Raw genomic sequence first — 14,217 nt, 5'->3', positions numbered from 1 at the left:
AACATGCCACCAAGAGCTCCGAATTTGGATATTACCATGCACCTCTCTTTTTTTTTTCGTAAAAGGTAATTGTATTAATTACGAAGAAGGTACAAGTTTTCATGATTACAAGATACACGATGGCTCTATCCCATCGTGTGTAAAGAGGACACTATCTCTTTACAAGAACCAGATGACCTAAGAGTTACAAAGTCATGGCAAAGACGCAGAGGAAATTGCCATATGCCAGGGACATAAGTCCTCCCGAGAGAGCATGTCAAAGTGCCGAAGAAGATCTATCTGCCAGTACAAGACACCCTTAAGCCTAGCAATATGCTGCTGAACATTATAGGCGGAATCAAAAAGAAAAGCATTCCGAATGATCCAGTTGTGCCAACAACCCCAATATCGAAGAAAGTGAAACACGATCTTCATATGTGGTTGTGTCGGTGTGGGGTATTTGGGCTGCACAAAAACCCAATCAAACGGGCATAGCGATAAACCAACCACCGCTCGCCAAACGGCTGACAAGAATGACCAGATTTTCTTAGCGATGGGGCAAGAAATAAATCGGTGACGGGCGGATTCCACACTAGTGGTGCAAAAGAAATAGTTGCCGTTGGAGATTCGACGCTTGGAAAGGCCTGAAGCAAGCGGAAGACCACCAATCATCACCCTCCAAAGAAAGACCTTATATTTGAAGGGTGAGTTGTTCAACCAGCCCTCCATCACAGTTGCCCTCCACCATAACTGAGATTTACGCAATCTCCATAAAGTATTAGCTTTAGTAACCAGCCATTGATGATCTTTAATCAGAAGATGATACACTTGGTTAGCTGAAGCCTTTTCTAAATTCAGCCGGCCTGCCAAGTCCCAGTCCTGCCAGGGACGATCGGAAGCAAGGGCAGGAAAGGGGTGTCGGCTCTGGAGCACCATCAAAAGCTGTTCCCATAAATGCCTGTATCCATGAGGGATCCTGAAAAGCCTCCTGGCTGTACGAAAGGATATCAACACATTGCGATTGGCAAGGGTGGCATCCACGACTGAAGTTAAGCCCAAACGTGCCATGCGGTTGAATTTTGGTCGAAGCTCATGTTTACCTTCCCACGAAAGCAACCGCGAGACTGCCAACAATTCCAATTGAAAAGAATTAGTAGCCAAGTGATCCTCAGCATACTCTCTCTCTCTCTCTCTCTCTCTCTCTCTCTCACTCTCTCTCTCTCCGCTTACTGCAAGGGCTGAGAGGCAGGACAAAGGAGCACAGGAATAGGCTGGGTTTAGATGTGAATACACCACATTGGATCACATCATCGCACTCAAAGCGATCATTGAGGAAGAATGGGATTGAGGCAACAAGACCCATCATCTACTATTGCTTTGTAGACTTCCATAAGGCATTTGATACGATACCTCGAATATGTTTCATGCAAAGATTGCAAGAAATTGGTGTGCCAAAAGGTATGTAATGGAGCATCTATACATTGTATGAGACTATGGCAGGTCGTATATGCACACCTAGAAGGATTCTGAAAGAATTGACAGCACTAGAGGAGTAAAACAAGGATTCCCTCACTCACCCACATTATGTGGATTATACATAGACGAGGTGTCTAAATAATGCCATCAATGTGTACAATTATCAAGAGCTCATGGCTTTCCTACCATCCTAAGACATCTATCCTAAGGCTACGGTGGAGGGGTCTCAACTCTTTTGAAATAGAGATAGGTGAAGTGAACTTCCTTGGCAATATGAGAAATGATGGCAAATAGTAGATCCTAACCTCCAATGGTTTAACAAAATTAGCAATCTACGAGTTAATGTTGTCTCATGTCCTACACACCCACAAAACTTGCTACTCGGAGTTGGATTAGTGGATTAGTGGATTAGTGTATATTGAATGCCATTTATATCCACAAATCTTCAAAAGATAAGAGTCTTAAGCCTTTGTAAAAACCATAACTTTGACACTGAGGGGACCAACCATAGCAGCCTCATATCACAACTACACTGCATCTATAAAAATAGACCTCATGACTCTATCTCTTGTATCTAGCATCTCTAAAATATGTCCTCCACACTCCTCTTCAACCAGCTTCAAGTTTAGATAGGGAGAGACTCTAGAGAGGCATAGAAGGTCCATATCTAGCCTATGGCACATCTCATCCCAGATAGAATGCATATCCATTAGATAATGAAGCTATCCTCAAAAATAGAGGGGAGTCCTTGTAAAACACAATCATTGTGCAAAGTGGTGTTATTAGTAAGATCCATGTCCTCTCGATGTCATATCCTAGTGATGCTAGAAACCAACCTTCCTTCTCAGATAGGGTGGTAATTCTCTGATTAAGCACTTAATTACAACAATCAACAAATAAACATAATTCAAATGCACACTTATACCTTCAAAATTCTTGGACAATGGGCACCCTGTTGGCTCCAAAACTGGCGCCCCTTTCAGTATTTCTTTATCTTTAATTGCCAATGGATGTATTGCAAGCCAAGATTCCACAATCTCCTTGGCTGATCCAAAAGCCCCTTGCTGGTCCAACAATCAGCAAACAAATTGGGCCAAATGCCCCTTGAATTTCACCCAAAACTTGCTCTAAATTCAACCCCAACTAGCCAAATGTTGCCCCAAATTTACAATGGATGGCTAGGCATCTAAAATCCCCCACAATTCATAAATTATGTGCTTATTTCAGTGTACGATGCCTTCTCCTGTTGACACAGGTCCTATGGTAGATGCTAAACCCTAATTTCTATAGAAATTTGGGGTTTACAGCAGAAATCCCTCTATTGTCCACCAAATATGGTTGAGATTTGCCCCAAATAGCTGAGAAATGCTAAGATCTCGTGAGAATGGGCTGGAATAGGTGAGAGAATGCCAGAGAGAAAATTCAGGAGTTCTTCATAAAGAAACCCTTCCGAATGGCTGCTGCCTGTTCAAACTGCCCCAAGAGCTGTCACCTATTGCCAGAGATTCCAAAAATCGCTGCCACCAGCTATCTACTACTGTCGCCAACTCTTGTGAGCTTCAAAATTGTTATCAGCTGCGCCACGCTGATTAGTTGCTATCGTTACCAGCCACCAAAAGGTCACCCAGTGTAGGAAAATCAGACCAGCAACTTCCTCTCTCTCTCTTCCACAAGCTGAAAACTCTTGAATGGTTGAGATCCAACCCCCAAAAAACCTTTTTTTCACTTTGCATGGGTATTTTTGCCAAGTGGCAACCTTCTAATCCCAATTTTCATCATTATCCAACCATTAAATTAATTTTAAATATTAAATAATTTTAAAAACTAATTTTAATTCTTTTGACCTTGCCCAAAATTAAATGTGCCCATCCATAATTAAATTGGCTAGGCCATTTGCAACCCGGAGTGACCACCAACCTCTATTGACCCTTACATTGGCATTAATTAATGCTAGTCCCTAGTGTCACCTTAGACACTTATTGGCCAAACAACTACCCTAGAGTCAAAACTAATACCAACTAATCACCAAAACCCAGTTGGCATTACTTATCACAACTTTTGCCTTTGACACCCACCGTATTCTCAAAGTCCTTGGCCAGTTACCATGCATCATATGTGCTAAATAACCTTGCACATTTGATTAATAACTTAATCATTGATTCATAACTTAATCAAATGTTATTGGTAAGATTTAAACATCTCAAAATTTCACATCCGCGTGATAATGCCCACCTTGATAACTCTGTTCAACTCAACATGAATAAATGGTATATATACCTAGGCTATACTACAATAGTGGCAATGCATTCTTTTAGAGCCCATGGTTCATGCCCTGGTCTATGCCAACCAATATCTTGTGTCTTTACCTATGGTAGTGAGCTACTATTAACATAGTGCCAACTAGTATACCTGTCTAGAGTAAGCTCCTAAGTCAATAGATATATGTGACCATCTAGAAAATAACCTCATTTACAATGGGACACCAGCTAGTATGGTCTCATGTGATTCTTACATTTTGCAATGTATCATCCAAAGCGATCATTATAACTAGTGATCTCCATTTTTCATCATTTAATATGAAGCTCATGTCCCTAGAAAGCAACCCCATAAATCAAGATTAGGGTGATGTGTATCAAAAAAGCCATAGCTTTGTCCTTGGCTTGTCCTTGATCTTAGTGATGTTACACTTATCATGTTCCTCCTAAGTTCTAATGTCAACGCTCTTTTATCTCACGGGCACTTTTTACCTTCTAACTAGAGAATGGTTTTTTTTCCCATGTGAACAACCCCTCAATGGGTGTGATACTTAGTACCTTAGGGATTGTACTTTCATTCATTCTCACATGGTTGATGTGACCTGCACTCTTCTCTCTCTTGCTATTCACTTGTTCACTATGATTGTGTGTGAGTGTACACGTATTGCTGAACCCTAACCTAATAGCGGTATCAAAGCCATACCTCTTTTCAACTGCCACCTTGCACACACGCCGCCATAGCCACCATTGAGCCCCGTTCTTGGTTGCTCTTCTCCTCGCAAACTATCCTATCCAGCACGCCGGCAGCTTGCATAAGCTACGCCAGCCTACTCATCATCATCATCGTCACCATCGGCCCAGATGGTCATTGTTGATGTCTACCCTACTCGGCATAATCAATGGTCTGCCTGCACTCTTTTTGACCAACCAATAGGAGCCACTAGTCCTGCAACCTCATGCATTTTGCCTCCCGTTTTTGCATTGATGACTCCACGCGACACGTCAATCTACTGGGCCCTTATTGCCAGTGCCTATCTCGGATACTACGCAAGCCTGACAACTCTCGGGATAGGCTAGATTTTCTCATGCTGACACGACAGCAACATTTACACAATCAATGTGTACTTTTCGTCGTCCTATCCCCATTAGGCGCCAATTGAAACTTGTACGTGTTGATTCTTCATTCACAACATTGCCCGACATTATTTTCATCTCCAAAGCCTTAATCAGAATTAACCCATCTTTAAATTGCTCATGTTCAAATGCAGTGCCCTTGTAAATCACAAAATTCGAAGATTTTGCAACATATATAAATTTTTCCAAATTTCTTCCAAAACTTTAGGGCTTTTGCCTAAAGCCCTGAGGGAAGAAATTTGGAGCTTTTACCTAAAGCCCAGTCTCATAAAAAATTCGGAGATTTTCAACTCAATGCTCCAAAATTGCTTGGCCTTGCGCCAAAATTTGGGGCTTTTCGCATTTGAGCTCCAATTTCACCAAATTTCAATAAATTAAATTTGGGGCTTTTTCAAAATTTTCCAATATTAATCTACATTGAGGCTAATTATACCTTCTACATTGACATTCGCACATATTAAAGCCCTTTTGACTGAAAATTTTTCAAGCAACTTTGGGGTTATATATATGTTTTAGAAGTTAGGCCTGCACACCTTGCTACACAGAATGTCATAGTTTCTTCCGGCTCATCCACAATCACCAATGGATCTTCACCTCCAACTTCTCCTATACCTCCTATCATGGGGACATGTATTTTTAAAACCTCACTTAACATGTGGATTAATTTTTAATCACATGATTAAGTAAATGTTACACATGTGAGATGCAACTAAGGTTAGAAAAAATTTACGAGCCCGGGACCCAAGAAAATCACGGGATGTTTAAGGCAAAAGTTGCTATAAGTTATATTACATAGATACTTGGTGGTATCTCGTGTATATTGTTGGGCACCGAAATAATTATTAGATTAATTTTCAATAATTAAAGGCTGAAAATTAATATTTAATTATGAATAATGTTGGAAAAACCATTTGGAAAGGTTGCTACTTGGCAAACTCGCTCATAGAGGCTGGTAAAAGGCTGAAGAAGACGAAAAACGAGATCATTCTTACTGTAGCAAATGTGGAAGAGCTGTGAGAGCAACCATGGCCAGCCTATTTTCAGCCATTGCAGCCAACCACAAGTGAGTTTTGAGGAGGCGATTGCAAATTCAGACCCTCCACAGTTTGGCAATTGCATCCATGTACAACGTGACAGCTGATTTGGATATCTCGACATAGACGACAGCATTTAATGCTATTGTGGTAGGGCAGAAGCTGAATTTGACTGATTTTCAATCATTCTTCACGACAAAACTCTGAATTTTCTCTCTCTACAGCTTTCTCTCTCATCTCCCAGCCATTTCACAGCTTTGCTTTAAAGATCTCAGCATTTGGACCCTTGGAGACTGAGAAATTGTAAATTTCTCTACTGTAAACCCTAATTTACAGCGAAAATTAGGATTTAGCAGCCTCGGGAAGCGTGCCAAAAATTGAAAGCTCCAAGACTTGGATTTTCTAGGGTTGAAGGTGAATTTCAGCTAAATTCAGGTGGAGGACTAGCCAACCATTGAACTTGGGGCATTTCCATCGTCTATGAAGTGAGTGAAGGCTAATTAAGTGCCCGAATCAAGGGGCAAATCAGTTTGAAGACTTGCTAGTTCCTTTGGACAGCAAGGGGAGCCTGGATTGCGGAGGGGATCGGGAGAATCCCATTGTAAATCAACTTCTACTTCAATAAAGCTAAAGAAATACTAAAAGGAGCGCCAATTTTGGGGCCAATCGGGTGTGCATTGTCCAAGATCAATAGGTAAATTTGTATTTTCAGATTTGCATTTATTGTTTGCTACTGTAATTAAGTTGTAATCACAAATTTACCACCCATCCACGGAAGGAAGGCTAGTTTCACCTCCCATAGCAAATCAATTGAAATGAGACGGGCATGATGCCCAAGCTCATGCTTTGATTGCACTTTTGTACAAGAGACGAATTACCCCGCACATTCGGTCATACACAACGGCCAAGGATACTTGGGATAAGCTTGCCTCATTGTATTAGGTGTGCAATGAGACTTGTGTAGCCTATCTATGTAAGCAGCTTGAGATGGAGCACATGACAAAGAGTGATTCTACGGATGCCTACATTACATATATCAAGAACATTATGGAGCAACTTGCAAATATTGATGAAATCGTTCCCAATGCATCTCTTGTATCTACGGTCTTGGCTGGTCTACCTGATAATTATCAAAGTTTTGCCACTACACTCCATCTACTTGCAAAGGGAGATGCTAATGCTTATACATTTGATGCATTGGTATCACAATTGTTGCAAGAAGAGCAATCAAGGCTGAATCACTCTAATATAAATATAGATAATCAAGCATGTGCAGCCAACCATTGTAACGAAGGAAAGTCATGGCAGCCCTCAAACTCCAAAGGAAAAGGCAAAACAGTTTCTTCTATGGACTCCTCAAGCACCAAGGATGATGATGCTAAGAAAAAAATGTGCAATTATTACACGAAGAAAGGGCATATTATTGAAAAATGCAGAAAGGGGATGGCAAATGAAAAGAAGAAACAATCAGGTATGAGTATCGTTGAAAATACAGCAAATGCAAAGAATGCAACCATACATTTGGCAAGCTTGGAAATTCATCAATCTTATACCTTTGGTATGTGTTGTTCATATGATCCTTCTTCACATGAGCATGGTCTTCCAATTGCTAAAAATTGCAGCACTGGGTATTTTCATAGCGACGTTTCTAAGCACATAACATCCTTTTGTGACTTGTTTGTATTTTTGCAAAAGTACAAAAGGGGAGATCAATTGTATGTGCAAACAATGCTTCATATGCCATTCAAGGCATTGGTCAGATATCCCATTATTGCAATGGATGGGAAAACTATCATGCTTGAAAAAGTCTTGTATGTACTATGCATAAGAAAAACTTGCTTTCAATTTCAATTATTGCATGTGCTGGTTTTGTGGTCGAATTCCACATGGATCAATGCAATGTCTATGATTGTAGTGATGGGAATGGCTGATTACATGTCGATGCTACTATTATGGATGACACTGAGTTATGGCATGCTCTATTTGGTCATCTTAATTATGGTAATATGCTACGCCTAAGAAGTAAAATAATGGTTCTCAATCTCCCTCCGTTGAAAACACCTACTCACAATGTATGTGAAAGTTGAGTACCTAGCAAAATACATCATGCTTCATTTCCCAAGGGTGGTACTATGTGTGCTGATCAGAAGTTACAGCTTGTGCATAGTGATGTTTGTGGGCACATGCATGTCAAATCCATCAAAGGATACGTGTACTTTGTTATCTTCATTGATGACATGACTCATCATTGTTGGGCATATGCTTTGAAGCATAAATCCGAAGTGTTTGCATGCTTTAAAACATTCTTGGCCTTGGCTAAAAATGGTAGTGAATGCAAGTTGATTACACTACGTACCAATTGGGGAGAAACATATGTCACGGGAGTTCAACTCCTTGGCTAAAAGGGATATTATCCATCAATGAACTACACCTTACATACCTCAATAAAACGGTATGGCTATTATAAAAAAAATTTGCACTTTGATGGATATGACTCATTGTATGCTCTCACACAATAAGCTGCCCCCAAAGTTTTGGCTTCATGCTATCATGTGTGTAGTGTATATGTTGAAGTGTAACCCAACTAAAGCATTAGCTGAATGTACACCTTACAAGGCTTGGAATGGCCAAAAACCAGTGGTATCACATATCCGTGTCTTTGGTTGTGTGGCATATCCTTTAGTGCCGCAACCACAAAGACCATAAATTGGAAGACAAGGCTGTCAAATGCATCTTTATTGGTTGTAGTGCCAAAAGTAAAGGCTATGGCTTGTACCAACCCTCCACCAAGATTTTTGTTAGTAGAGATATGGTATTCATTGAACATGCTGGTCAGCCCTTCATGGACTGCAAAAATCAGCCCAATATGGGACCTATGGACATATATGACAATTTGTTGCCTTTATTCTAACAAGGTGAATCTAATTTTGGTCAATTTCAGCAACCTATTGAGGGTTTACAGCAGCAAACACATGCTAAACAGTAGCCTGATTTTCAGCCCATTGATTAAGGCATTGTTAATTATTAAGTGGCCAATGAGAGGGCTGCTATTCGGGAAGCTAAAACAGTCCCTAGATGACTATTAGATACCTTACGGGACAGCAAACAGCCCATTCCTCTTCCAAGTAGTACTAGAGCAGCCACTTGCCATGCACAAGGTAACTAGGTGTACAAGCGCTTGTAGCTACTACATGCAATGAAAAACATGTTTCTTTACATGATGCTTTACAAAACGAACATTGGATGGCAGCTATGCAATCAAAGTTAAAATCTATTGATAAAAATGACACATGGGAAAGCACATCTTGCTGTCAAAGGGCATGCCCAACAACATGTGATTGACTATGATGAGACATTTGCATCCACTTCACGTATGACCACCATTCCCAGTGTCATTGCTTTGGCTACTCATTATGATTGGCATGTGTGAAGACTGCTTTTCTAAATGGTGATCTTCATGAGGAGATTTATATCACTCAAGCTCCTAGCTTTGTTTAGAAAGGGTCAAAAAGCAAAGTGTATCGTTAGCATAAGGCCCTCTTTGGTTTAAAGCAAGCACCTAGGGCATCATATGAGAAGATACATGCATACTTGATTGCTCTTAGTTTCAGCAATTCACACACTGAGAGCACACTTTATGTCTGCAAAGATGGGGATAGCCTCTTGATTCTCATTCTTTATGTGGATGATATGATATTGACTAGGACTCATGAGACACATATTTCAACTTTGAAAGCTGAATTGCAACATGCTTTTGATGTGATAGATCTTCACCACTTGCACTACTATCTTGGCATACAATTACTACAGTTAAGGGGCGCATTCTTTTGCAGCAGTCTAAGTACATTGGACAGCTTCTTAAGCGTTTTTAAATGTAAGACTGCAAACCTATCTCTACTGACATTGAGATAGACCACAAGTTTACACTTGAGAATGCACGAGAGCCTTTTGGTACTTCTCTTTATCAACAAGCTGACTGTATATTGTACTTGTGTAATACATGAACAAATATTCAGTTTGGGGTCTCTCAATTGGCACTCTTTATGCACAATCCTAGTACTACACATTGGCACACTTAAATGTGTCTTTCTTAATCTCAAAGGCACTCGCACATTGGGCTTTTTTAATCCTAAAGAGGCACTACTCTTTCCTTCATACATTTACAAACGGTGATTGGGTTGGTTGTTTTGACACGAGGGTGTCCACTAGTGGCAATCGTTTCATGCTTGGTGATTCATGCATTTCTTGGCTGAGCAAGAAGCAGTCTACAGTGGCCATATCTAGCTATGAAGCTGAATACAAGGCAGCATTTACAACTACATTGAAATGTATATGGCTCAGAAGCCTTTTGGTCGATCTTAGTGTGGAAGAGAAGTCACCTACTTCCATCTACATTGATAGTCAGAGTGCCATGGTAGTTGCGAGGAATTCAATTTTTCATGCTCGAACTAAGCACATTGAGGTGCATTATCATTATGTCAAAGAGAGACTCAATGTAGAGGAGATTGACTTGGTTTATGTCCTTACATAGGACAACTTGGCAGATGTGTTTATGAAAGCTCTCTCTAGAGAAAAGTTCGAAGCCTTTCACAAGGCTCTCGACTTGTCACCGTTTGGGGATTGATTTCCCTATTCCTTGTATATGTTCACAATCATTCACTCGAGGGGGGTTTGTTACACTTATCACGTTCCTCCTAAGTTGTGGTGTGAATGCTCCCTTATCTCACAGTCACTTTTTACCTTCTAGCTAGAGAAGGGATTTTCCTCTATGTGAATACCCGTCAGTGGATGTGGTACTTAGTACCTTAGGGATTGTACTTTCATTCATTCTCACATAGTGGATGTGACCTTCCAATACTCTTCTCTCTCTTATTCACTGTGAGTGAGTATAAGTGTGCACATGTTGCTAGACCCTAACCTAACAAAGTGCACCATCTCTTCAGGACAAGGAGGATTACAAATCATCACATAAGCATACAATCATGTACAAAAGCTCCTAGATCTCACTACCCGAACATCCACCATAGAATCTCCATACATTTCTAGATCTTCTATTTCTCTTGCTATCCTAAAGACCTAGTATAAGGTTATGATAAGAGGAATCTCCATGCATTTGTGACAATACCCACCAAGGTGATACTCCTCCAATTTCCAAAATGTTCTATGGTGATGGGAGATGGGAACTTGGATACTCACTGTGCCTCTATCAGTGGCCATTTGGTTGGTCCTTCGATGGGTGGAAAGAGAGGAAGTGGAAAAGCCAACAAAATATGTTGAAAGTGAAACCACACTCAAACTATAGCAAAAACTACCAAGTTCCTTTTGTCAGCATTATTCTAGTGGCACAAAGTGCAAAACATAGATTCATGATAAGAGCCCCTAAATTTGCATAGGTACCAAGCAATGACTTCTAATCAAACTAGGTGGAAAGAGAAAATTTGGAAAAGCCAGCAAAAATTATTGGGAAGTTCAAATGACACCAAACCAGGGCAGAACAAGCAAGCTGCTTAAGATGGCATCATTCTAGCCTACAGAACAAAGACGCATTCACAAAAAGTCAATCCCTGAAATTGCATATGTTTCATGTACTGATTCATGAGGATAGTTATGTTTTGACATATATTGATTCAACTTGGAGTATGTCCTGCAGCAAATGTTTGGACCTAATATCCAAAGAGTACCAATTGCTTTTCTGATCTACAAAAAGTAATGCTGCAATGATCAAGGCCTTGGCTTGGGAAAGAGGAGTCCAAATATGTGGAAAGTGGAAAAGAGACCAGCCCAATGTAAGAGAAGACAAACTTTTTCTATCAATCCACACAATGCAAGCGTGCATTCACAAGAATTTGAATGCACAAGTTTCACGCAAAGATTTCAACTTGGATAGCAGTTTTAAGACAAGGTGACAGCATCCTCAATTGTAGCATCCTGGCAAAGGTAATTTGTGAAACAGCCTTCATGGTGAGTGAATCCTATTGAACACTGGAGAGCTGGTTTAAAACAATAACTAAACAAGAGCGAGCTGATTGCATTTGCAGACATGAAATTCACCATATTTGCTGAGCCACCACATGTTGCCTATGGAAACACAGACATAAGTCTCAACATTTATTTTACCCTGTTTCTTTCAATTGTAGGTTTTCTCATCTACGTCTAGATCATGATCAGAATTATTTCCTCTGCTTTCTTGCTATTTTGCTGAAACAAAACCATCTCCATTTTGGTCTTTATTTGGCCTTCAAATATGGTGTTTGACACAAAAAGCTTTTGAAACTCGCACTAATCTTTTGAGGACTAGTCACAGATTTTGAACTATGACGACTTCTTACCACATGAGTTTGTCCAAACCGTTCCAACTGGTTTATCCCTGCAAAGAACACATCCTTTGAGATGGTACAGGGCACGGTACAAAATGACTTGCCAGCCATTACGTCAGGCCATTTTGAATGTCTCATTTATCTTCGCAATGTCATCCTGCACATTACATCTACTGGTTCATTATGACACTTCTCATTGTTATCTCGTGCATTACATTTACTGGTTCATTATGAAACTTCTTGTGGTAGCTCGGTACGATCTAAATAGCCATTTCGTACAGCTTTTATTCTTTAAAAAAGTTATAGAAAACCTCCATGTCAAAACCAATCTGAACGTTCACATATTCATGGTTCTCATCCAGAAAACTACCTCTATGGTAGTTCATCTACGATCTCAAAATCGCAGACCTTACTGTTTCAGACGTAAAAGGGCATATTTCGCCAATACAATTTTGTTCTGGAGAATGCAAAGTCAATTTGGCTTTGTATGAAAGCTTTCTGAACACGGTAGGACGTACGATTGGTGCTCGCATGCCAGGCAGTGAAGACTCCTTCCAAGAAATCCTTTCAAAAGTTCCCAACTAGTGTGTAGGACGTCCTCAATTCACAAGTTTCAGTAACGTTTCCAGTAATAAAAGAACATATTAGAAGAAAGTGTCATGAAAAGGATGGACCTGACGGTAATTTGGCGCGCCTTCCACTTGAGGTTGGAGACGTCTGTTTTGGCATCCGGGAAAATGGTCGCTTTTCAATATGGTCTTCTTTCCAAGAACTGATCCTCTTCTGGTGTTAATTACGTATTCCGGCTCCCGCATGCAAGAAGAAGCCATTGCATACTAAGAAAAATCCTGAGACTGCTGTGCAAAGAAAGGATAGCTTGGAGCTTTGAAGACTCGCTGGAGTCTAATACTAAAGATTTACAAATTGCTCGGACGGAAGGTTGTTGCGTTTCAGCAGTTAAGGCAAGCTTCGTATTATTGATTGCTTCAAACTAAAGTATCTTTTGAAAAAAGAAGGGAACGGCTAGGGTTACAGAAAGTACTGTCCCTCTATCTGTCAATTGCTCTTTCTGCGTGGATGATGGTTGATGAAGTGTCGTTGATGAAGGATGAGGATGAAGGGGAAGCAGAAAAGGACGGACGAACTGTTGTGAGAGAGAAAGAGAGAGAAGATTAGACGGATGAGTGTTAATCAAGGAAGAAGAGAGGGTGGGGCAGCAGAGAGATAAGAGTACGGGGTTGATGTTGCTGGCGGTAGGTAGCAACTGCTAAAACCACGACATGAACAAGAAGAAGAAGAGCGAAAACAAAAGCAAAAACAAAACCAACAGCGGAGCGCGTGATATGTTAAAAAATTTGAAGGTGCAATCCGCCTCACCAGGTTTCAACTCAGACCGACCCTGGCATCATCCTTGTGAGGATGCTTTGTGCGTGTCGCTCTCTCTCTCTCTCTCTCTCTCTCTCTCTCTCTCTCTCTCTTCTGTGAACACTATCCCCCTAGGAATTTTGGATGCTCCAAATGATTGATTGATTACGCACGGTGTAACGCACCCTTTTGGGTTTTTTCTTGTCGATTCGCTCTCCGTCTTTTGCTGTGGCTTGTATGCAGCTCCCTCTTTTTAGCAGGTAGCCAATGCTTAGGTGCATATAGTTTTTGGGCAAGCCCGATCGACATTACTACCGGTTTGCCTTCAAACCTTGGAGTCCAAGTGCTCTTTGTGGAGGTAGCCAATCAGTTGTTGTCTAGTTTTTGGGCAGCCTCCATGGACATTTCTAGGAGTCACTTCAGCAAGGTAGCCAAACCTCACTTGTTTAGTTTCAGGCATGCCCAATGGACATTTCTAGTTTGTCTTGTGAACTTATCTAAACCTTAAGTCCAAGTGCCCTTTTAGCAACAAGTAGCCGATACCTAGTTGCTTCATTTCTGGGCATGCCCAATGTGTCACTTATGGTTTGCCTTTTGAACTTCTTACCTAAACCTCAAGTCCAAGCACTCTTTTAGCAAGGAGCCAATACCTAGTTG

The 14,217-nt window shown here is 40.7% G+C and overlaps 1 protein-coding gene across 10 annotated transcripts in view; it reads right to left on the bottom strand.

Moving 5' to 3' along the window:
- Positions 1-13,654, bottom strand: part of LOC148020630 (metal ion-binding protein) — a 186,877-nt gene extending 173,223 nt beyond the window's left edge. For 2 of the 10 annotated variants that reach the window (XR_015694571.1, XR_015694572.1), the window contains exon 1: positions 12,870-13,541. Coding sequence is in view for 6 of the 10 variants with exons in the window: in XM_087698428.1 (XP_087554554.1) it covers positions 12,870-13,025 (156 nt within the window). In the remaining 4 variants the exon portion in view is untranslated. Of the gene's footprint in view, positions 1-12,207; positions 12,353-12,869; positions 13,543-13,572 lie in introns of those variants that run through there. The other 8 variants (XM_087698427.1, XM_087698432.1, XM_087698428.1 and 5 more) reach the window with 7 other exon arrangements.
- Between the last annotated feature and the right edge of the window lie 563 nt (positions 13,655-14,217).

The sequence above is a fragment of the Lygodium microphyllum genome, chromosome 18 (assembly GCF_053477565.2).
Source record: "Lygodium microphyllum isolate KBCC chromosome 18, Lygodium_microphyllum_v1.1.10, whole genome shotgun sequence".
Taxonomy (NCBI): Eukaryota; Viridiplantae; Streptophyta; class Polypodiopsida; order Schizaeales; family Lygodiaceae; genus Lygodium; species Lygodium microphyllum.
The sequence above is the reverse complement of the archived record's forward strand: the minus strand, read 5'-3'. Positions and strand labels throughout refer to the sequence as shown.